This window comes from Protomyctophum bolini (genome assembly GCF_963924005.1).
Source record: "Protomyctophum bolini genome assembly, chromosome: 14".
NCBI classification, from domain to species: domain Eukaryota; kingdom Metazoa; phylum Chordata; class Actinopteri; order Myctophiformes; family Myctophidae; genus Protomyctophum; species Protomyctophum bolini.
This window is the reverse complement of record NC_137875.1, coordinates 26436210-26460743: the sequence shown is the minus strand read 5'-3', so window position 1 is coordinate 26460743 and position 24534 is coordinate 26436210. Positions and strand designations below refer to the sequence as shown.

At 42.9% G+C, this 24534-nt stretch overlaps 2 protein-coding genes across 3 annotated transcripts in view; one reads left to right on the top strand and one right to left on the bottom strand.

The window, feature by feature from the left end:
* Window positions 1-3216: 3216 nt before the first annotated feature.
* asrgl1 (asparaginase and isoaspartyl peptidase 1) lies at window positions 3217-13466 on the bottom strand. 2 transcript variants are annotated; one of them, XM_080781297.1, is made up of 7 exons: window positions 13353-13466; window positions 12242-12449; window positions 10321-10463; window positions 8637-8791; window positions 7815-7936; window positions 5237-5347; window positions 3217-4900 (listed from the first exon to the last, which is right to left on the bottom strand). In XM_080781297.1, the coding sequence occupies exons 2-7, from the start codon at window positions 12426-12428 to the stop codon at window positions 4662-4664; spliced, it is 957 nt and encodes a 318-aa protein (XP_080637423.1). In that variant the 5' UTR covers window positions 12429-12449; window positions 13353-13466; the 3' UTR covers window positions 3217-4661. The 2 variants fall into 2 exon arrangements, with proteins under 2 accessions (XP_080637423.1, XP_080637424.1); XM_080781298.1 differs by lacking the exon at window positions 13353-13466 and adding an exon at window positions 12925-13218.
* Window positions 13467-15587: 2121 nt separating this feature from the next.
* Window positions 15588-24534, top strand: part of rims1a (regulating synaptic membrane exocytosis 1a) — a gene marked incomplete at both ends in the record, with an annotated part of 95911 nt that continues 86964 nt past the window's right edge. Inside the window, 2 exons of the mRNA XM_080782934.1 lie at window positions 15588-15748; window positions 21016-21090. Of these exons, the coding sequence (XP_080639060.1) occupies window positions 15588-15748; window positions 21016-21090 (236 nt within the window). The remainder of the gene's footprint in view (window positions 15749-21015; window positions 21091-24534) is intronic.

The following is a 24534-nucleotide window of genomic DNA, read 5'->3' as shown; positions in this document are numbered from 1 at the left end:
AGGAAAAACCTTGTCTATGAGATTTTCTCTTGCTCTTGGCAATATCAGTAGAGAGTGCAGTGGAGTAACAAAGTATTTTATTCAGAAATCCCTTTCTGGCCAAAAAGTGCATTTTATACATGTGGTGGGGGGCTCAGAGTACGTCCACTATGGAAGGTAGGCTTTCTAATAACACAAGGAGAGGCTGGTCTGCATTTCATGCGAGCGCAGGCAGCAAAGAGTGGCAGAGCCTTAATGCAACAAGGGCATCAGGGCTATGGACCAGAGCTACAATAGGCCTACAAGTACGGTCCTTATTTGCATTCCAAATGTAGGCTAAAAGCACAAAACTATTGGCAGAAACATTGAAAGTAGACCTACCAATAGTGAAAGTAGCATTGTGCAGATTGTCACACCAGTTTTCACAAGTTTTAAATATTTGTAAAAAGGAGATCTACAAGCTCTTGATGCATTGTGCTTGTGACCTTGACATAGAGCAGCTATGTTCAAATAGAGCTAGAATTAAGGACTCGATTGTTTCACTGCGATTTGGTTACATTTGTACTCTCAGACTTATAAACGTACTCTGCAGTGTGCACTGTGTGCAGATCCTCACAGGTGGATTATATAGCCTATGCCTATGGCTTGTTTAGAACACAAACTGAAGCAGTAAACCTGTTAATGCGGTTATTATCTCTCCGGGTTCTAGAATGCTGTTTACACCCAAAATACAACAAATGTGTTTAGGTTTCAGAGTTGACACTCAAAGCAACATGGAGCTATCTCACATCAGGACCAATAGTTTACAGTAAACCGCAATTTAAAGATCATGACAACTTTTCTTTAAAAGCAGATTGTCACAGTCTCTCTCTCCCTCAGTCTGTGACTCCACCATGGCCACTCCCACATTCATTAGCACCACGCTAACCACACTGCAGTCCCACTCAGTGGCGGAAGGTTCTTATAATGGCAGTGGGTTCATGCAGCCACGCCCCCTCCCCCCCCCCCCCAGCGGTGGAAAAAAAACGAGTTTTCAGCATGATCAATGATAAACAGTAAAGCAATCGCTTTGTGGCGGTCGCTTATTGACGTAGGCCTACCATTTAAAGTAAGAGGAAAGTGTTTCTCCTTACAGCTATAACATTAAAACCCCCCGTAAAGGTATGTGACTACGTGGACAGTGGACAGTGGGTGCATATACTGCATATTGATATATTTTGCCAAAATGCCAGTGGGTTCATTTGCGCCTCTGAACCCACGGAGTTGACGCCACTGGTCCCACTTACACACCTTTGTCCAACTCCCTCATCAGCAAACCTGTGAACTCTTTGCTAATCAACTTGCTGGTGCCAACAAACGGGGCAAAGTCTCCCTGGATCGCCAAGCCCACCCGGCCGGCCACTTCCAGTTCAGCTCCAACCCAGCGACCACCTGTATCTGATCCCAGGTCTCCGGTGATGCAGTCCCTGTCTCGGCCTGCTTCCAAGCCTGGCCTTCGGTCTGCCATCACTCAGCCCGCCAGCCTCCTGGTCGTCTGCCAGACGACCCCTCCGCCTCGTCTCGGCCTCCCGGTCGTCCCCCTGACGACACCACTGCTGCCTCGTCTCGGCCTCCTGGCCGCCCTCCAGATGACATCTTGTCGACCTCGTTCGGCCTCCTGGCTGCCCTCCAGTTGACATCTTGCCGACCTCGTTCGGCCTCCTGGCTGCCCTCCAGATGACATCTTGTCGACCTCGTTCGGCCTCCTGGCTGCCCTCCAGATGACATCTTGTCGACCTCGTTCGGCCTCCTGGCTGCCCTCCAGATGACATCTTGTCGACCTCGTTCGGCCTCCTGGCTGCCCTCCAGATGACATCTTGCCGACCTCGTCTCGACCTCCAGGCCGTCCCCCTGAAGTCAGCAGCTCTGCCTCTGGCCATCGTCCCGGCCGTCCTCCAGAGGTCGCCTGTTCTGCCACGTCCCGGCCCACCGGCCGCCAGACAACGCCCGCTCAACCCTGGTCCATCATTCTGGCCGCCCACCTGAGATCACGTGCCTGGCCCCGAGAACCAACATGGTTCTCGGGCCTATAGAGGCGCATAAACATACAAAAGTATTGGTATAAAGATTTACTTAAAGTAGCCTACCAAAAGTATTCAATACTACTGTGCAGAATATCTCATTTCACAAGTTTTCAAATGAAATGTATACAAAAATGTATATAGAAATCATTTGAAAATAGCCAAAGTTTAAATGGGTTGAAGTGGTTAATGCATGTTTTGTAATAATATTCAAAATCTACAAAGTATAACTAGTAACTAGTTTTCAAATAATTGTAGTGAGTAAAAAGTACAATATTTGCCTCTGAGATGTAGTGGAGTGAAACTAGGCTAAAGATATTGAACATTGGAAATACTCCAGGAAAGTAAAAGTATACTTAGTTACTTTCACCCATCCAGGATGTAGCAGTACACCCCCTGGACATGATGGTAAGTCACTCACAGGGACTTAATGCAGCTCTTGATGCTGAGTGCCAAGCAGGGAGGCATTGGGTCCCATTTTATTGTCTGTGGCATGAACCGTCCCAGGGTCATACCAAAGACAGAGTAGAAATTCTAGCCACATGGTCACTGAGCTGGTTCATTAATTAATAAAATAATGGCTTAAATTACTGTGAGATCAAAGGTATAGGTTATATAGGCTACTTAAAAAGTCTATTGGACATTTCTTGATTCTCATTCCACCGTTATAGAAAAGAGCATCTGATTTCATACCAAATAAGAAGATAAATCCTTTGACATATTGACTGGATTTTGAAAAGCAAAGTTTAGAGTTTGTTAATTTCAAGAATTATAAATGTAATTCCTCTGCTGCTATACAGTAAAGAGTTAACTGAGAATTGTCTTGGATTTTCAGGAACTGAACATAATCTATTTTCGTTGTTTTAACCAGCCGTGTAGGATGTCCTTTAATATTGCATACCTAACCTTATGTTGTGAAGCTAGGCTAATGACTGACTACATTATTTGGGCTAAGTGTTAGTCTGTAAAATTAGTCTGTCTGCCAATCATTACTGTACATGACAATCTGACATTACCTACCATCTCATTTTGTTTGGTGATTCAATTCAAGTTGACAATCATCAGTTCCAGTCAGTGTTTAATCAAGTAGCTCCATCTAGTGCACTGATTTGTGTAGTGCATGTAGTACATGCAGGAAAATTAGGCACACAATAGTCGATGACTATTTATTTTTTAGGATTCAAGGATTTTACTTTTAAAAGGCTCAGTATCAGCATTATACAATTGACAAAACTTTAAACACTGGCTTTGTTTTGGACACAAAGCCAAACAATCAAGAGGTGCCAAACAGGGCTGTACACTTAGAATCTGGGTTCAAGCAGTGTTTATGTACTGTATTTCCTAGAGAAGATTGAAAGTTAAAAGAGACATTTCTGGTAAACTTTCTGGAAAAAAAATCTCACTTTTCCGATACAAAATAAAGATTGTGAAAACAAAATGCATTTAAGAAATGTACATTGTTTTAAAACTTAGACTAGAACCAAATCTTGGATGAGTCCCTCTCGATAAGAGCGTCTGCTAAATGCATAAATTATAAATTGTAGAACTAGACATAAAATGTCATTGATCCATTGAAAATGTATATGTATTGAAGTCAGTGGTTTTAACACTTCATGATTTCAGGTAGTTTCACAGTACTGTAGTTTCCTATCCACCAGGTAGTTCTAATATAAACATTACCAATAGTTCATTTTGTTGCAATGCATAATGTTTTATCCTCCTATGAGGAAATCCCACCCATTAATATCTTCTGGGTGACTTGTGTTTCTAATGTGACAACACCATAGATAGAAATAAAAGGTAGACGCCTCCTTCAGCTCTGTTCTAGAGAGGGGGCAAATCTTTCTAGAGATTTCTTGCGAAGCATAGATGTGGAAGCGTGCCAAGCTTCCTCTCACAGAAGGGGGAGTTCGGTAGGCCAATCAGAGGCGCGACTCCCTCTTTCATAGTGGCGAGGAGGGGATCTTTAATTGAGTCCCAGAAAAGACGTGCTGTGATTGGCCAGTAGTCACTTCCGCTTTACTTCCGCCCTTCGCTGCTCGGAAGTTCCGAGCTGGAGACACATCGCTCCAATGAACTTCAGTGGGAAAAACGGCCAATGTGGTTTTTCTATGGACAACACCCTGCTACACACATCCTTTACTTGTCTCTACATGCCATGGGTACAATCAAGTTCCAAAGAGCAAACTTACTAGGCGTTCATTTGATGGTCTCAGTACAAGATCACTGAGTTCTTTTTCACACAATTGTGTGTCTCTACCGGTCTACCCAGACACAGGCAAGAATCTCCATTTTTCTCTCACTGTCTCCCTCACACTATTTACTTGCTCACACTCTCTCTTTCTCACTATTGTGAAAATAAAACGCAATTAAGACATTTGTGCCACATGTTCTTGAACATAAACTGGAACCACAACATGGATGAACTAACACTTGTGTTAAATAACCGAGTTCCTCATATGAATTTGTGTGTCTAGGATGCAGAGACGGACAAAGAAGATAGGCTGAAAATCTCTCTATATCTCTCTTGCACACACACACACACACACACACACACACACACACACACACACACACACACACACACACACACACACCATAACTTCCCAGCAGGCCAGCACTCTAAACGTCTCCATCAACTTTCTTCTCAGTCAGGTCATCGATGCTCTGAGTGAAGCGCTCCCCTTTGTACAGGCCGTAGTAGAGAGTGTCCTCCTGTGCTGCAGCCCAGGACATCTGTTGGCTGGAGAAGCAGGCTGCCCAGTTCCCTTGAGGGTCCACCGTCACCACCCCACCCAGACCGGACACCCGTTCTTTCATGTAGGCCAGGCCCAAGTCACTGGCCTCCTCTGCAGGATGACCTGGGTGCAGAATGCAGATGAGAGGTGAATACAGGTTTTATATTTTCTCTAATGTTACTACTAAAGCACCTTGAGTTAGGTTTTATATTGTCGTATGAATAGTAGAGCATTTTAATTTAGGTTTTATTTTGCCTCTAGTCTAAATAGTAGACTAGAGCATAGGTTAAGTTAGGTTTCATGTAGGAAAGGTGTCATAATATAGTGTCATTATTAGCAGTATTAGGAAGGGATGAGGGAATTAGTGTCACATGCATATGCAGAGATGGTAATGGCTTGGAAGGAAGGGCAGAGAGAGTGACGCCATGAATGGAATGAAAGGGTAAAAGTAAAAGTGACCTTGCTCCATGTAGAAGAGGATAAGTCTGGCTAGAACGACCTTCATGATGGCTTCTCCATGTCCAGTAGGAGACACTGCTCCAACCTTGTTATCGGCATAACCCCCACACCCTACCCCACACACACACACACACACACACACACACACACACACACACACATGGCACAGAAAGCATTACGGTACTCTTAAGGACAATATTGTATAGCCTATACAGTATCACTGGTGCTATGAAAGTGTTTGGGTCCGTTTAGTGCCCTTGAGGCTTGAGACCTGTGTTTCATGGAGTTAAACAGCCGTGCCACAAATTAATTTACATTCATTTACATTAATTTACTCTCTGAAGATTCAAGGGTTTCATTCAACAGGGCTTCCATACAGAAGGCAAGTAATTATAAATCTCAGTTGAATTTTCTTAAATAGCTTTTGGTTAGCTTGCAATGCAATTGCAAATCAGCAACACTAGGTGGCAGTGTCAACAACACTTGAAAGCCTAGGCTGATTTTGTCTTCCAGCAAACTACAACAGATTAAACCCTGTGCATCTCCATTGTATACATTGGCCTTGTTCATTGGCATACTGTCACTTTAATTTACATGGGAGTAGAGCTACTCCTGTAGGTGTACAACCACACAGATGTTTTACAGCTAATCTCTATGGAATAAACATGTTTGTAACACTTTACCTGAATCCACCATTACGAGACTGACATAATCATGTTGAATCTAGACATGTCATGACAGCTGTCATTATGCTGTCATGACTTGCAGTGGTAGTTTATGACTATTGACATACCGGTAATAGTATCATGTTACAATTAGTATCATGACAGCTCTCATTGGATCACGTATAAACATCACATCACAACCAAGTAAAAAATAACGAACAGTCGAACACATAAAACAAATCTTATGGACATTTTCTGTAGTCTACGTAGTTAGCTGTCTGTTTCCCTTAATGTTTACAGTACTATTATTTCTCGGGTCAACAGTTACAAATAGGAACTTCATAGATAGGAACATTAAGGACATCAGTGTCATTTAGACCTGAAACAATTCATCATATTTAAAATACCTTAAAATGTTTTGTTACTTTTAATCATAAATCATTGTTTTGAGTAGTATTCAACTTTTTCCTCTAGTTACCTTATTGGTCATCTACGAAGTTGGTCATTTACATCAACTTGTTATACATCTGCAGTAGTCACCCATTTACTCATAGTGACAAATAAGTAACGGATAATGGTGGAGTGGTTGAGATCAAACTCCACTCATGGTTGATGACAAACCATGGCTCTGTACTCTATACCCAACTGTGAGGCGTGTTAGCCTCTGTGAATAATATTGTATTGATTATGTAGCCAAATGCTGGGGTGGCAGACCTAGGGGCGGCAGTGGCTCAGGGGTAGAGTGGCCGGTAGAACAGCCGGATGGGAACCGTGAGGCTCCCAGTTCGATCCCGGGCAACCAGAGTTGGTGTCGAAGTGTCCTTGAGCAAGACTCTGAACCCCTAATTGCTTCCGATGTGCAGGTGGTGCCTTGCATGGTTTCCTCTGCCATCGGTGTATGGAATGGTTGAATGTTTGTAATGTACTGAATGTAATGCACAATCGATGCTTTGGATAAAAGCGCTATATAAATGCACCATTTTACATTTAGAAAAGAGCAAGCATTTGTACCATAACGGTCTCTAACATAATTTAGGCTATTTAGGTGTGTGTGTGTGTGTGTGTGTGTGTGTGTGTGTGTGTGTGTGTGTGTGTGTGTGTGCGTACGTCAGCAGTGACATAAGTGGTGTGCAGCTCTAGACTTCACTGCCGGACACAAACACATAAATCCTTCTACGAACCCCTGAGGGTCAATGGTCAGAGTCTCAAATGCATTTTCATGTTATCACTGTTCTTTGACCCCTTCGCATTTTTAGCCAAGATAATAAAATCATGCAACCTAGCCAGTGAACTTTTGCAGTATACAGTATCTTAGTACCGTACTATTCTTATGAAGTCGGCTTCACAAGAATTGCAACACATTTCGAGTACTTAAACATGGCCAGCCATGGATTAAAATGGGATTGTGGGTGGGTTTCGTAGCTCTGTTATGAAACATACCCAACAGGCATTATTTCAACGATGGATGGATGCATTAATATATAGACAGGATTTGGACAGACAGACAGACAGACATAGATAATGTTTTTCTTCTACATTTTTATCCCACGATTTTTGTAAACTATTATTTCTTTTCACCCAGTGTCAATTGTCTAATGCAATCCTGGGCGCTACACTCCCTCTGCAGACCTGGGGAGAGCAACTGACTGACCTCATGGTTCCTTCAATGCATGAGGAGTTTGCACTTGACAGGGGCGGGGGGGTTCCCCGGTTGGACGTACTGTAGCGTGTGGAAGGAACATGTTATTCCAGCCAGTTCCTTTCCCCTCCATCAGGCGCCCTGGCTGGCCAGGGGGAGGCATTATAGAGACCAGAGGAGAGAACACCCCCTCAGTGCCCACAGCGTCCCCAGAGGGAATAGAACAGACATAGCTTCTAACTACATACATATGTAGGAACTTAGAGGTACTGACCTATACAGGCGGTATCGCCCACTCGTCCCTCCATCTTGTTTAGCAGACCACCCGTAGAAGTCGCACACGCTATGTTCCCCGCCACATCTACTGCTACTGCTCCCACTGTCCCCATCTTCCCCCTGCACGCAAAGCATTCATTTATTAAGACCTGTTTATTTGCCAGTGGCGGCCATATGTTTCAATCGTTTCAATTGAAACAGCCAAAAATAAATTGTAGTAGTATTAGTAGTAGTAGTAGCAGTAGAAGTAATATTGCATTGTGACACTGCCACATAAAATGTGTGAAACAATGTATTTCCTGTCCTGGTATGAGTATTGAAAAAAAATGAAACATACTGGGGAATATGTTGCTTAAACTATGGTTGAATATTTAACACTGAAATGTAGTGTACAGAGAATATAATGTGTGTAGTTGAACCATGGTCATCAATTTTCTGTTGACAAAATGACAAGGTTTGATCACAAGGGGAGCTGTGGGGGAAATAGTTCCAGGAAGTGAACTGCCAGGAAGCTATAAAAGAACAGGAAATGAGGCGCCGAGCCGGGGTTCCATTTTGGGCATGTTAGAAGAGGGTTTGGTGTGGTTATTATTCTTTGTCAAACATCCTCTTTTCAAAGCCAATACTAAGCCAAATCAGAACTGAACACAAACAACCACACAGTTTGACCAAAGAACTTTGTTTAGGGAAGGAGAGAGAGTTTGGTCGGACACTTTCTGCGGCTTTGAGCTCTGAACAAACGATCAGAGCTGGTGAACAAAGGACCCCAACAAGTTGAGTATGTCCTAAAACTACAAATACAATTGATCATGTATCTCACATTTGGCACTCCACAGGGTTGGCATCTGGGGCCAGGTTCTTTCTCCAGCGCATGCGGGCGTAGTCTGTGATGAGGGACTCTGCTGGTACCTCTGGTACGCACATGGTCCGTGCAAACTGATTGGCACCCTCCGCCGTCAGACACAAATGACTTGTCTGGAACAGAAGGCAAAGGTCCCTATTTAATCCCTATTTATAACAACGGTTTCCAGACATGTGTCACAGATGGCCATGTGCTAGCCTCGCAAGCAGAACCCGAATGTAGTAAAGTTTCTGACACTTTGTTTACTTTACCCATTGGGTCCTGCTCCACGCTGGGCTGTCGCCAGTTACGCACACACAAATACAATGTAAACACGCCATGAGACGGACTTCTGCGCGCTTTTACCATGTTTATTCATGTATTGACTTACGAATGTGCGAACTATAAGTACCTTACATACCATACCGACACATCTCCTGTGTCACGGAAGCCGTTAAGTATTTTTAATCCATGATTGATTAAAAATGTCGCTTCTTCCTACCTTGTTTATTGACACCTCATTGTACCGCCTATCTGGCTAGCTAATGGTGCTACAGCTATGACGGAGCAGATCAGAGGCAGGGATATAGCCCGCAAAGCCAACCGCACATCGGGAGGCGGTACAATAAACGGTAAATAAACAAGAAGAAATCAAAGCGCATTTTTAATCAAACATGGATTAAAAATACTTAACGGCTTCCGCGACACAGGAGATTTTATCAGAGGTATGTAAGGTACTTATAGTTCGCACATTCGTAAACGAACACAAGAAAAAGCGTGGTAATACCGCGCCGATGGACTAAACGATGAGTTTGTGTATATCCGCGTTCCAACAATCGCATTGGAAAATCTTAGCATGACCAGGGACCCTACCTAAAGCGACATCAAATTTCATAAAAGCTTTAGGTAGGGTTCCGAGAGGGGCTAGCCATGTGCATGCATTCCACCCAAACACTACACCAAGTAATTTCCCTAATTAAAACAACCACTACAGACAGATTAATTAATTAATTAGCTAAATCACCTGGTATAAGAGCACATGGGCACTGTCTGAGTAGCTCTGCTGCAGTAGAGGGTTTTGCTTACTGATTTGTAACCAGTAACAACTAAGTCCAAGGTACTCTGCTGTTTGCTAAATAGTCATAAATCTTTATTTGAACAAATCAGTGCATTGCAAACTCATGGGATGTGGTGTTCTGTTGGAATGAGACAACATGCTGCACAATGTTGGTCATCTGTGGCCCTTGACTAGACGTTGCCATTTAACTTAGCTTAAAAGCATTCATCTATTTAGTATAAGCATATTCATAATTAATCAGGATGCATTATACGTGTGGATACTAAGATCACATTGCACTGTATTAATAACCAGGCTATATTGCAGATTTGCAGTCAAGGAGTAGCTTCCACTGAGTGACGTTACATTGTTACAAAATTATAGATAAACAGAACATAAATAAACATGTCATTAATAAATACAGATACATACATACATACATAGAAATATGGGTGTGTTTATCTTTTATCTGTTTATTATCTCTTTTTCATCACAATCAGTACATACAGTAGGTGCATCTTTATCTATCTCTATATTAAGGCTTTTTCTTGAAGACCTGTATATTGTGTGCGTGCATGCGTGTATGCGTGCGTGCGTGCGTGCTACCTTTTCCATGACCAGGCGTGCTAGCTGGATAGGGTTGGCTATGTTGCGTACAGCGGACACAGCTCCACTAGCTAGCGTTCTGCCATCCATGACTATGGCGTCCATCTCTACCTCCCCTTTGGAGTTCAACACTGACCCACATCCTGAAGCATGATGGGAAACGGGAAGATACAAATGTTTTTAGTTTTAAGGATTGTCATCAAAGCAGAAATACATGATCAAACTCATGCAGCAAACTCTTACTATAGTTCAGATTGGGTTTTAGTGACACAGATTGGAATGGGAATTCAAGCCAAATTCAACCTGGATCTTGTTTTTCGTTTTGGACACAAATCTAATCAATAGAGCACCGAAGTCCTGACGTCACTGTCCCCAGGTTCATGTACTTTTTATTTGCATTGTAATCTACATAGGGGGATTTTAGATCGCCTCATATAAGAACTGTGTTTGAAAAATAAACCGCTCACCCCGGCCTTTTCACTCATATGGATATGAAGCATCGACTGAAGATGGAAATGTACAAATAAACCCAAAGAGTAACAAAATATGTGTTATAAACGAGTCAAACAACCCAGAGACTACATTTCCGGGTAGGTTGCTGAATCTGCCCGTCGCACAACAGAAACTGAATGTTAATTACGTTTATTTAAGTTTAAATTCTATTGATATTTAATTTTTCGTGGTTAGTACGAGTCGAGTCACCACCAGCTAAGCTTACGTCAACAAGGAATCTCAGGAACGCAATGTGTTGACAGCTGGGCGTGACGTATATTAGCAGTGACATTGCCTTCATATTTAGTTTCAAGGCTTTTGCGGCCACATTAATTCCATTTTCTCCAGAAACTGGCTGTATCAAATATGAATTGACATCCTTAACGACACACAGCCACTCCCCTGACAGAAAGGCCGGGGTGGTCGGTTTGTTTTTCAAACACAGTTCTTATATGAACTTATGAAGCGACCTAAAATGCCCTACGGGGATTACAATTCAAATAAAAAAATACATGAACCTGTGTATTGGCGCCCGCTACTGAAAGTGACGTCAGACTTCGGTGCTCTATTGCTTCAGTTTAGCGGGCTGACGATCTATTGTACAGTAAGTAATTGGTACTAGTAGCCTGCAATGTGTTCTGGTAACACAAGTAAATACACCAACAAAGCAATAACTAGGCCTAAATCAACTAAAACATGTCATATTAAAATCTAGCACTCGCTTTGCAACACTACATGTCCATCTATGTTCCAATATTTTAAGACGTCATAGAATATTTGCGTTTAACTAGTTTTGATATTAGCCTTGTTGTAAGCTTTGCAGCTACTTCTAGTGCAATCTAATTTTGTCCTTGAAATGTAAATAACAATTAGCAGGCTTTGGAAATGTCAACAGTAATGTAATGTACAGTATTACTATACCTATGACTCAATGGGCAAAAGTTTAACATCTTGGTTAATTGTCTTTGAATTGATTTGATGTAAAATAAAATGGCATATTCATTAACCAAACTATATTTATATTAATCAAGGGTACAAAAATCAATACATCCTATTTATGTAGGTACAATGTGTAGTATTGTGTACAGCAATGTGTTTGTGTGCAGGGCTGTCACAATAATGCAATTTTAGTAATTGTGATTAATGACACATGATTAATGTGTTTTGGGCATTGACACTGGCACATTACGTATATAAAAAAATAAATGTATTTATTTTTTTAACATTCTGACATACTGTATTTAATAACATTATACAATCAATGTATAGCTCACATTCACAATGTAGATCTATTTTTGTTATTTTTCACGATGGAAACAATTATCCAAAAATAATTGTGATGATCAAATAATTGATATTATAGGCGATTACTAGGCCTACAGTATATATGTAATAATTGTGACAGGCCTATTTTGGCCGTGCTCTATACCTGCGTTGAAGGCAGGGTTATTTTCCAACAGAGTGACTGCCTCTACCACAGCATCCATGGCACTGCCCCCACCCCGGAGGATGGTGTACCCGCCTCGGACGGCCGCCTTCACCCCAGCGCCAGACAAGTCCGCCCTCTCCTTAGGGATCTGTCCTGCACCTCCATGGACCACCAGCACAGGCAACATGACGGATCAACAAGGATGGGACTGTGGAGGGAGAGGTGATACACATATGAAACACATCAATACGTGTAATAGCCTAAATGAAATCTTGTAGCAGTGTTTTTTCAATCCATCATATGACCAGAAATCTTAGTTTTTCAATAAAACTACTAAACATATAGGCCTAACTTTTAAGGCAAAATCAATGTGTGTTATAACACATAATATTTTAAACGCATATTTACAGACAGTATCACTGACAAAATAGCCTACTATATTGCCTATAGGGAATACTACGAAATATGAATAGCTAAAAAGTGAAACCCCATGCAATATAGGAACAGAAGAATCAGCTGAAATAACAGTATGCCTATTGCGAAATTAATCTTGGAGCAGGAACCCGAGTTTTCAAGTACTTTTATTCACTCTCGCTCGGTCTCATCACTTGAATGATGGTCCTTTAAAGCACCTCAAGATACAACATTGCATACGGTTTACTATAGCTAGACTATAGTCAAACCTAGACCAGCAGTGTTGGAACTTGGTTCAGTCAACTGCGATATGAACGTTGACTGCTAGAATGTTGGTTTTCACTAGAGCAGTGCATGGTTTTCAAGCTTTTAAATTCCAACGAGCCCCCTTAAGTGTAGACCATAGACGTGTAGACCCTGAATTGTAACGGGTCCATTTGTATACTGTCAGGACTCAGTACAGTACAGACTTAGTTGCAGGGGTCCATACTCCATAGAACCCGCTCAAGGAACCCTGGCTGAGAGTCCCTCACTTTTTGAGAACCACCATGTCTTTTTGACAGTCCGCTAACCTGACGTTTTATCATCAGAATGGGCTAAAAATGCAAAAGACAAAACATAATCAAAGGCTTAAATGAGAAGTGTTGTAAGACGAATGCACTCAAAGAGGAAAAAGAGCGAGTTTAAGCCACCTTACCAGAATCAGAATGTTCGACGATCTATGCCTCTTAAGGCACTGGGTTTTTTTGGCAAATCTAACGGCACTTTTTTGGTCAATCTAAGCTATTTCTTAACATGCAGTATAGATCCCATACCCTAGAATCTATGTCCAAGCTGCGATTGGCTAGCTGCTTGTCAGGGGGACGAGACCAGAGTTATAAAGGGGAGACATTTTAAGATAGTTATGTGTGTCTATTCTATATATTAACTCCAAAGATAATTCTAGTTTAAAAAACATTTAGTTTGGTTACACCTCCTTCTTATTTGTGAAATTGATGAACATGCTTATTCTTGAACGTCTCATAGACTCATAGCCAATCACAACGTGACCGTCCCTCCGGGCGATTGGAACAAGAGAAAAGCAACTTCTGTGATTGGTGATTCTATGATCCAGCACTACGTCAAACATTTACGTCACAGGAAAAGCCTACGACGAATGTAATTTCAAACTAAAAGCTCATATGCTCATTATTATCATAATTAAATATATCCATTAGACATAATATGAATCAAGATTCAAGCGAATATAGTTACATACACTAATTACATTGTTATCTAAAGTATAGCTAGGCCTGCTAGATGTGTGGCAATAGATTTATATAACTTCTTATAGCCTTGTGATTGTTGGCCTACATTGCATTTATATTTAGTATATAGCAGCTCACAATTGACCTATTTTGTCTTTAATTTTATTCATCTTGGTTTGTTTATTAGCCTATACCTGTTACCTCTCCTTCCTGTGTTTCACTTTCATGCTTGATCACTATGACACCTGAATGTCCCTCCCATGGCTCGATAAAGGTTTATCGTATTATCTTAAATAGTAGGCCTATGTTTATCAAAAACCTTTAGTTATACAATGAAATATATAATGTTAATCAACTATTACAACCTATCAGAAAATAACATTCAATGTTATACACGTAATCGCTTAATTGGGTTTCTCTACTTGTCTACCAGAGTAGGATCTGGGTGGTTGGTCAATCAATCAATCAATCAATTGATCGATCGATCGATCAATCAAAACTGAAGTAACAGAAACATATAGGAAACACTGCACTGTATCAACAAAAAAGTTCGCGATTTCAGAACCATGGCCAGCGTGTTGCTGGCCATGGTGCTGAAATCCCGAAACGTTTTAGTTTCTATAATGGATGCTGCTGCTGATTCATTCTACTTATTTGATCCGATCTGAAGTTCTGAACCACGTACTAGGCTATTACTAATCGTTATAGGCATGGACGCCATATGCAGGCTATATACTTAACAAAGTTTGACACTGAAGTAACTAAACTACAACACAAGTGGCGTGTGGTTCTTTTTTACGCATATACACTTCACTCCTCTCTCAACTTCAGCTGCCGCCCTCACGGGACTAGTGTGAGCACCATCCTCCCTATCCTGACAAACACCGCGGCTGCATGTGGAAGGACTGATGAGGAAAGAGATGGAGAAAAGGGGCGCACGTTTCACTTTCTAACACACAATGATTGGGGATGGATGGGAAGAGAACATGTTGGGGTGGGGGGGGGGGGGGGTTTCGAGGGGACAAATGGCGTGTACGCGCCTGCCTCTACCGTGACTGAGCCCCCCATTCTCAAATGAGGGTTGCGCGCTCCCGCTGCAGAACGCGTGAGCGCGCTGGAAGGGGCTGCGGTCCCATTGACGGCTCCATCTCCCTGACAGCAGCAGCAGTAGCATCAGCAGCGCTGGGAGAAACAGGGAACCTCCGCCTCGCCCTGCAGACAGCCTAAACCCGGCCGACGAAGAAGACCCACGGCGGGCTTTTCTCACCCAGGGACCGTCTCTCTCCCGGACCGGTCCGACGGAAAGCGAGTTCCCCGCGTACGCAATCGGAGGTATGGGCTCCCCGTAACTGGAGGTGGTGGTGGAGGGGAGAGGAGGCGGCGGGCGGGCGGGCGGGGGGTGGGGGGAGAAGATAGCGGAGCAGCGAGAGCCGGAGAGGGAAGAAGGCGCTGGAAGTGGGGAACAGGAACCGAGGCACGACCACTATCCCTGGGACCGTCGCCACCACCACTATACCGCCGCCGCCCTGGCTGCCCTCCGCCACCTTGCATCACTTGCCCGAGACGCTGCCGCTGCTGCTTATTCGTCCGTGGGCCATGATGTCGTGATCCGTGGGCTCCGCCAGCGGGATTTCTGTCCGTGAGATCCGAGCCGCCGAGGAGGAGAGGAGAGGAGGGGAGAGAACATGTCCGCCTCGGTGGGCCCTCGGGGCGGCCCGCGCCCACCCGTCGCGCCGGCCATCCCCGAGCCGGACCTAAGCCATTTAACGGAGGAGGAGAGGAAGATCATCATGGCTGTGCTGGCTCGGCAACGGGAGGAGGAGGCGAAGGAGGAGGCCATGTTAAAGTAAGAGCTAGAGAGAGGAAGAGAGGGGGTGAGATATGCTGAGAGAGAGAGAGAGAGAGAGAGAGCGAGAGAGAGAGAGAGAGAGAGAGAGAGAGAGAGAGAGACTGATTGAGATAGTGGGGGAGAGAGATTGTGAAAGAGAGAGACTGAGTGAGCCAGGGCCTGGACCGCTTCCGTTCAGTTATAGAGATGATATAGTCCACTTCGCCCTGTCTCGCTGTCCCACCGCTGTTTTGCTTGGGTACCAAACGTTTATGCCACACAGACCGACACAGTTAGTGTGCCCGCAGACCTCTCTCTCTCTCTCTCTCTCTCTCTCTCTCTCTCTCTCTCTCTCTCTCTCTGTGCAGCCTATATCCACACGTACCACCATGGCCCTATACTGTATATCCCTACGTGCACGCCTCTCGATAGGCCCATATAGGCTACTGTATGTTTTAGCTCCAGGCTGTACAGTTCATGTTCTGTATGTGCAGGCCTGTGTAACCTGGACTGTGTTGTTGCCTGCTCTATAGTAGCGCCTGTTTCATTGACAGAAAGCAGCTTGCTATGCAGAGTCAAGGAGCGAGCGAGCGTGCACGTGTGCGTGTGTGTGTGCGTGTGCGTGTGCGTGTGTGTGTGTGTGTGTGTGTGTGTGTGTGTGTGTGTGTGTGTGTGTGTGTGGGAGGGAGGGAGGGAGGGAGGGAGGGAGGGAGAGAAATCACAGGTGTAACTTGGTTTTAAGAGGATGAGGAGAGGAAGGGGTGTGTCATTCACGAGACACGCAGCGGCGTCCGCGTCATACTGAGTCCACTCACACATGTATGCACTATGCTGACGCCGGACCCCTCATACAGAACGAATGATAGCAACGAAGAAGCAACACAAAAGCAGAGTAAACTAGAATGCTATCTGGCCCTAAACAGAGAATACACAGTGGCAGAATACCTGAGCACCGTGACCGACCCAAAACAAAGAAAAATCTTAACTAGGTACAGACTCAGTGAGCACAGTCTCGCGATCGAGAAAGGCCGTCATAGGCAGACCTGTATCCCGAGAGAAGACAGACTATGCACCCACTGCACACTAAACGAAGTGGAAACCGAGCTACACTTCCTAACCATCTGCCCATTGTACCAAGACATCAGAGACACATACTTCCCACAGATTACAACCACACACGGAGATTTTGAAAACATGACCAATGACAAAAAACTCCCATATCTGCTGGGCGAAGTACAACAATGTGCAAACACAGCAGCAAGATTTGTGAGTTGCTGTGATAGGAGAAGGATATCAAATGGAACACAACCACCCTAAAGACTAATAATTGTGTATATTCCTGCACTATACCTGCATCGAGTTATCTTGGTACACAGAAGTTGATCTATTGAAGATTCTGACCTTCAAAGTACATAATTTTTGTTTTGATTGTATTGCTGTATTGTTGTATTGTTCTTTCTGCTTTGGCAATGTAAACGTATGTTTTCTCATGCCAATAAAGCCCTTTGAATTGAATTGAATTGATAGCTTATATACAAGTCATTTCATGTTTTCAACCGCACCCTGCATGTCAGCAATTCATCATCACCGTGTGATTACTTACTGTATATGCCACTAACCTATACAATTGTTTTTGGCATGCCGTGTGTTGAGAGCATCATCGATGTCTACTCTGATCCCATTCATGCAGGCATAGCCGGCTGGATATGCTGCGGGAGATGGATGCGATTTGAGAATGAGCCCCTATATGTCTTTGGGAAAAGTATAAAAACATAAAGTCTGTGTTGTGTTGCTATACTATACTATTTCTCTGTAATTTTAGCAGCTGTTTGCGTGCGTGTTCTAAGCACTATGGGGTGCGGTTGAGAGAATTTCCCAGCTGTATGTAGGCCAGTGATGTTGCATATATATACGCCAGAGACCGCTGTATGGAGCTATGGGGGGGGGGGGGGGAGAGTAGGCCTGATAGGGTAGAAATAGGTGCCTGTAATGTCTTTCTGACTGAGGGGCGACGCGTTTTTGATTTGTGACCCCCACGTCCCCAAGTCTTCTGCTCAAGATTTCTGTGATTTGTCATCATGAGAGGCGCTGAAATGAAGCCCCCCCTTCACGTTAGGCTGAATTATTCTCCCCTGACTCTAAACGCATCGAGTAGATATTACGTCAAAGCGCGGTGCTCGTGTCGTGCCTCTCTCTCTCTCTCGGCTCGTATCGGAGCTGGATGGATGGATATAGTCCGACCCACCTAGCGAAGCGCTCCACAGTTTTACGGTCGCCTTCTATTTTAAGCCCTCGGTGCGGAGTGATAACCCAGCACTGGAACGGAAGATCGATTCATTGCATCTAAAGAAGGAAATGTCCAATATGTAGCCCAGCCTAAGTGGCCATACATCAACCCCCCCCCCCCCACCCCCAATGTATTAGAAGCGCTATGATTCAGTCATGTCATAGCCTAACGGCAGACGGCAGTAAATGGCCAGACTGTCAGCAGCACTGCTGCACATATATGTGTCTCTCTAACCAATATTGTATTAGCACCTTTTCTCTTATCACCCGTTAGAATATATAGACCAAAGGCATTATACTATAGCCAAGCAGTGTCGTTTAGCCATGATCTGTTCCTTTCTCTTCTTTGATATTCTGAAGCTGCATATAGAGTAGTTTGTAGTGTAGAACTACATCATGCATGCGGGGACATACAGGGTGTAATCTAATGCATGCAATGTGAGACGTGCACGTGTAGGCTACTACTGTACTGTGCTGTGCATTGCTCTGTGATGAAGCACTAGTGTGAGATTAGCCTACGCATGCAGGTAGTACACAGAACCTTTTCTATAGGCTTCTTTTTGTATCGGTCCTGCAGACTAGAGCTATTTTTCCTTCTATCATTTATCATTTAGATCTGGGACACCTTTATTCAGTTTAATAGGCTGGTTGAATGGTAAACTACGGTAGCAGAAATGTGCGTCCTTTTAGGGCTGAAACTCGAGCCACTGACTTAGAATATATGAGTCATCATATCTGAAGTCGGCATATAAGCTTGCTATCAGTATGCAGTGTTTATATTACTCCACACCCATCAGAAATAATGTAATACTTCTGTTGGCTAAACTGACTTGAGGAATGCCCGTCCTAGAGTGATACCAGCTCTGACTAAACAACTCTCGTTCACAATAACAGTCCATGGAAAATGTGCACTTTAAAATACTGGTGCATTTGCTGTGCAGCCAATCTATCAGACTCAATGCAAGTGAAACAGGAAGTTAGGTCACTAGACAGTAAAATCCTCAGTATTAATTGAACTCTGAGAGTGTACAAATACATTAGCATTGATGATTTGATGTGCATAATCTCTCCCTGCAAGTAGCATGCAGTCAAATGGATTTCTCTGCAAAGCCAAACACACAGAAAACTCCTTAATGTTCAGTTAAGTATCAAACATGGAATCCCAATATTTACTAAACATTTGATCACTTTCAACCTGGCATCCCTATTTTGATTATACATAGGAAAAAAGTTCCACAATGTTCATACATTGGCCCGGTTTCCCAAAGGACACCTCTTACACCATGGTGTAAGAAAGAGGTATATGTTGCACATGCTCAGTTGCCCTCTAGGCCGCACATGAAGCCTAATTGGCCTAAAAGGCCTAATTGGCTGCCATAACAGCCATACCTGTCCTCATTGCGCAATGCGCATGTAAGGCCTCCTGCATGAATACACAAACTTTCCTTAAAGCCTCTTTAGCCTACACACCTGTCGACATGTGGCAGTATTAAAACCATTCGCAGAGAAATGTGTGAGTGGTGACTTTCTTCATCTCATTTAAATATAAAAACTTTGAAATTAAGGCCTACTTCAGCATCAAAGATATTATATTGAATTACATTTTTTTAAGAGTGAAGAGAGCCTTTGGGAAACTGGGCCAATTGTCATTGTCTACTATTCTTTTTAAATAGAGACAAGCTGCACCATGCAATGAGTTGTTGAGCTTTGAAAATGGGCTATTCTTTTGCTATTTATCTTACGACCAAGCATATGTGGCTTAAGTGACAAAAGAACATAGCATCTTTGTCTGTTTACACTCTGCAGTCAACCTGTGACTGTCAGCTGAATGGGGGAATTCACAGAAGGGCTTCTTGCTCAACCAGTTAGCGACCGCAGTGTGTAATCATTATGTATGTGTTTGAATCTGGATCAAGAGCAGTCTCATATATCATCCTCCCACTCTGCCCTCATGCATGTGTTTGTGTGCGTCTGGCTGGCTGTGTGTGCATGCTATGTTTTATGCTGTGATATATTTAGGCTACTATACTGTATATGGAGGACCTTGTGGGTTAAAATCAAATTAACACTCAGGATTTTGCTATGTATAATGGTGTCTTTAAGGCCTGCTTTCACCGTGGGACTATTCTTCATTTTGTACATGCTCAGAGTCACAAATGGATAAATGAACACTGTGTGTCTGTTCGGTGTGATGGATCGAGTGTTACATAACCGCTAAAATAACTACTACCAATGTTGAAAAGACTTGATTGGATTTCATTGTCCATTACACACTGACTTTTATATTCACATTGTATTCCCATTCACAATATCATACACTTCAAGTAACATGGACAGACTATTTTCAGCTATGTATAGGGATGAGATATGAGCACAGATTATCTTTATTGACAAAATCCTGTTGCTTCTTTAGCGCACTTCCTTGGGCAATCTCATTTTGAATCAGTGTTCTTCAGCTGAAGTTGGAACGCTTGAATCAGAGACAGGGAGATTCTAACAAGCTGACAGAAACCAACCACGTAGAGCCTGTGATACCACACAGGCACACACCGAATCATGCTGTCATAGGCTCAAATTTGGCTTGTGTCGCACGTCACTCCCTCTGTCAATGCTCTCTTTCCTGTCCTGCTCATCCGTCCATTATAGCAGAGATAAAAGACAGAGAGAATAAAAAGACAGAGCGCGACGTTTCACTTGTGACCTAAGCATTTCTTAGCAGGAAGAGACTTTGCTCAGAAAGAATTGGACATACAACGACATCTGTGTTTGATGGTGCTGTTTTGGGGGATTTCTCTCTCTGTCTGTCACTAACGTCCACCTCTCTCTCTCTCTCTCTCTCTCTCTCTCTCTCATGGATGAGAATACACTTTTACGACACATCAGAAGATGCTTCATCTGCGGCCTCCAATCTCGGTCCAACAGTTAATTTTTTTAAAGTCATGAAAGTACCGCCATTGATGAGACTTGTAACATTATTCCCTACAACTTCTGTATTTCAGAGAGGAGAAGCCCATCCAAGTGAGATCGGTCAACCTGGTTGCGCAGAAGAAGCCTCCACAACAAAATGATGTCAGGTGAGAAGCTGCCGTGCGTTCATCTTTGATCTGTTCAAAAAGTACATCATGAGTCAAGACCACAGACTTATAGTAGGTAGATCCTGGAATTACATTCACCTGGCTTACCACTTTAAAAGGAACAGTCAATTGTTTTTCGTGGCTGGCCGTCTAAAAATGGGTTGTAACTGGTCTAAAAATGACATTTTTAGCGGCTTAGATTAGAGGTTGAAACAATGTTGTTTCAACAGGAAATGAGAAAAAAAAATCCTGTATGTCCATGTTAGCCAGCATGCTGCATGATACACTTGCACCATTTACATGGAGGACTGTTCCTTTAAAACTACCCCAGATTTCAGAAACACATGATGGCTGCATCTGTTTTGGAATGGAATGGGTTTCACGGAGAGTGGTAAAACATGGGAACAGTTCTCTTGTTGTTGTTTCTTTCTTCTTCTTCTCCATGTGAACATTGTTCTTCTTTCTTAGTTTGGTTGATAAGTGGACTGTGAGCTATAAGCCTTAGTTAGTTGAATTAATTATATTTGATTTATGAACAGTGAAAATATTGCATCAGTTGACATCAGTGTAAATGTATTGATTTTAACAAGGCAGCAACTGAGGTGCCAGGAAGCACCGTGTGCCAAATTCTAGAAGATGATGGAGATTGATACGGCTGTTGTTAATATACAAACATTAAAGTAAGGATGCATGTGAACTGCAAAAAGTTATAAATCATTTAAAATGATCAAACTTGCTGGTCAGGTATTGAATGGCTTTTGTTTGTGATTTAGTTAAGTGAGTATATTGTACACAATGCAATATTGAAGCAATGTTATGGTGTGTCCTGTAAGTCCATGTGGGCTGGGCGCCTTTGGTGCATGACACAAAAATAAAGAAATCTATCTATCTATTGTGGAACACGGGTGTACGCACACACGTACACTTGAAATATGTATGAACAGAAGTACAAGAATGCCTTGTACAAACTGCCAATGCAGTCAGACAATAGGAAAACAGCCAGTTACAAAGTGCCTAGACGGCAGAACACTGTTACATTCAATACAGTTGACATACTTGTCAGACACAGCAGACATCAATCATAGATAAAGGAAACAAGGCCTCCAAACACGCACATACGTACGTACGTACACACGAACGTATACATGCACGCGCGTGCAACCGCACACTATCTATACCGAAATGCCAAACATGCTATTATTGTTCTAACGTTACGTAAAATGGACGTAATCCAGCCAGTCAATCCAGTCCAGGTGCTGTTGAGTCATTACAGGCAGTGCAGCAGCTTGCTGCTTATAGGCAGGATTGAGTGAGTGTGTGTGTGTGTGTGTGTGTGTGTGTGTGTGTGTGTGTGTGTGTGTGTGTGTGTGTGTGTGTGTGTGTGTGTGTGTGTGTGTGTGTGTGTGTGTGTGTGTGTGCGTGTGCGTGTGTGTGTGTGCACGGCTGCACGCAGTGTGTACGAGTGTCTCGCACAATTTGATCAGGTCTCCGTCCAAGCTGCTTGCTTAACTGGTGGATATACTGTTAAAGGGATGATATCATGATGTAGTTGTTGTAGGGACAATTGTTCCCAGAGAAGCCAACACTGAACAGGCTGAAACGCAGCTGACGTTGTGTGCAGTCCGCTCCATTTTTTACACACAACACCTCTGCCAAACATGGTCAACCGACAAGCTCACAACACGTTGCAACACCCCAGGATACTGGTATAAACTCTGTACAGTAGTTCATGTGCATACAATCTGTGAACGTGAATACAATGATGTTGAAACCTCTGCTTATCAATCACCGTCCACCAGCGGTAACTGCATTACGCATGTTTAATAAAACCCAATTTTTCAGAGGTTACGATGACCTACTGCCAATTCCTCTTTATAATTTCATTTTCATTTTTCAATTTAGTTTCTTCTTTGCCGCTACTCTTGGTGGCCAGACATTTTCCTCGTATGTTGGGATTTATAGCAAAATAGCAATCTTCAGAAAAGTTTAACCAATTTGATGTAATGGCATGTACAGTATAGGCAATTCATGTATACAGGCATCTCAGTCAGGAGCTTTCTCATGAAATGCATCAGGGGAATTGTAGGAGCACATAAAACACCCTAAATAGACATAATGCACATTGTATGTCAATATGCATCGTGTGTGTGTGTGTGTGTGTGTGTGTGTGTGTGTGTGTGTGTGTGTGTGTGTGTGTGTGTGTGTGTGTGTGTGTGTGTGTGTGTGTGTGTGTGTGTGTGTGTGTGTGTGTGTGTGTGTGTGTGTGTGTGTGTGTGTGTGTGTGTGTGTGTGTGTGTGTGTGTGTGTGTGTGACTGTGCGTGCGTGCGTGCGTATGTGTGTGTGAGTCAAGAGAGACGCTGACAACATGTAAAATGATTGATCAATTGTTTTGATGGTGTACATGTTTATGTGAGAGGTAAAGAGTATGTATGTAAGTTAAGTTTGAATAGAGTTCTAAATGCACTGTGATGCATCACATGCACTCGTGCACTGTGAGCACAACATTGCATTGACAGTGTGTGTGTTAGTGTGTGCATGTGTATAAGGGCGTGTAAGTGTGCAAGAATCATGCTTATGCAGGTGTGTGTGTGTGTGTGTGTGTGTGTGTGGTGTGCTGTGTGCTGCGCATGTGTGTGTGTGTCTTAGGATTAATTAAGTCTTATGTATCTGCCTACGTATTCAGTTAATATTTATTTCAATCAAGCACTATAATCAGATGCATGAATGAAATAGTAATCCCACTTGTTTCATGGTAACAAGTGTATGTAGGAGTAGTCTTCGAGATGCATATACAAAATAAAGCAACTCACACGCCAGTGTTGCGCTAGAAAAATAGCAGATCTACAACCTCGGAACATACTGCAATGTTATGCGCTCCGAACTTATACAGTATATGCTATTTTCGTTAAGTACCATAAATGCTTCAATAACTATAGTGACAACATCACAGATGTCCCCGTGCACTCACTGTTTAGTTGAAGCCTTTGTCGTGCAGTTGTAGTTTCATGTCACTGGGTAGGTGAATGCATTGTGCCACATATGGATTTTACAATATCAGGCAACCCCGTCAACTACTCACTCTATTTTATCTGATGTTCTCCATTTAGCTAGACAGCTTTCTCAAGCCAATTTGCAAGTATACAGCATTTCACTTTATCAAAGCAAGACTCTCAAAAAATAAAATTCTACAGGGGAGGCAACCAAACAATCTGGAAAGGAAACACACCGATTAATCACATTATGTTTGGCATGCACTTTCCAAACAGAGGAAAGCTTGGCAAGGATGATAGTGTTTTATATTGAATAGGCTCAGTTCTGAGTTCTGGACGTTATACTGTGTGAGGTTTGAAGATTAGCTGTAATATTTGCACTTGTATTTTGCCTTTTATGATTATTGTATGCTGTAATGTTATGTTTTTAATGTGGATTTTGGGAAGATTTGC

Coding starts and splice junctions, on each gene's coding strand:
- asrgl1 (XM_080781297.1), bottom strand. CDS start 12,428: ATGTTGCCTGTGCTGGTGGTCCATGGAGGTGCAGGACAGATCCCTAAG. Junction 7,937..8,636: donor AACCCTGTGGAGTGCCAAAT/GTGAGATACATG, acceptor CTTTGCGTGCAG/GGGGAAGATGGGGACAGTGG. Junction 4,901..5,236: donor CCTCTTCTACATGGAGCAAG/GTCACTTTTACT, acceptor TTCTGCACCCAG/GTCATCCTGCAGAGGAGGCC.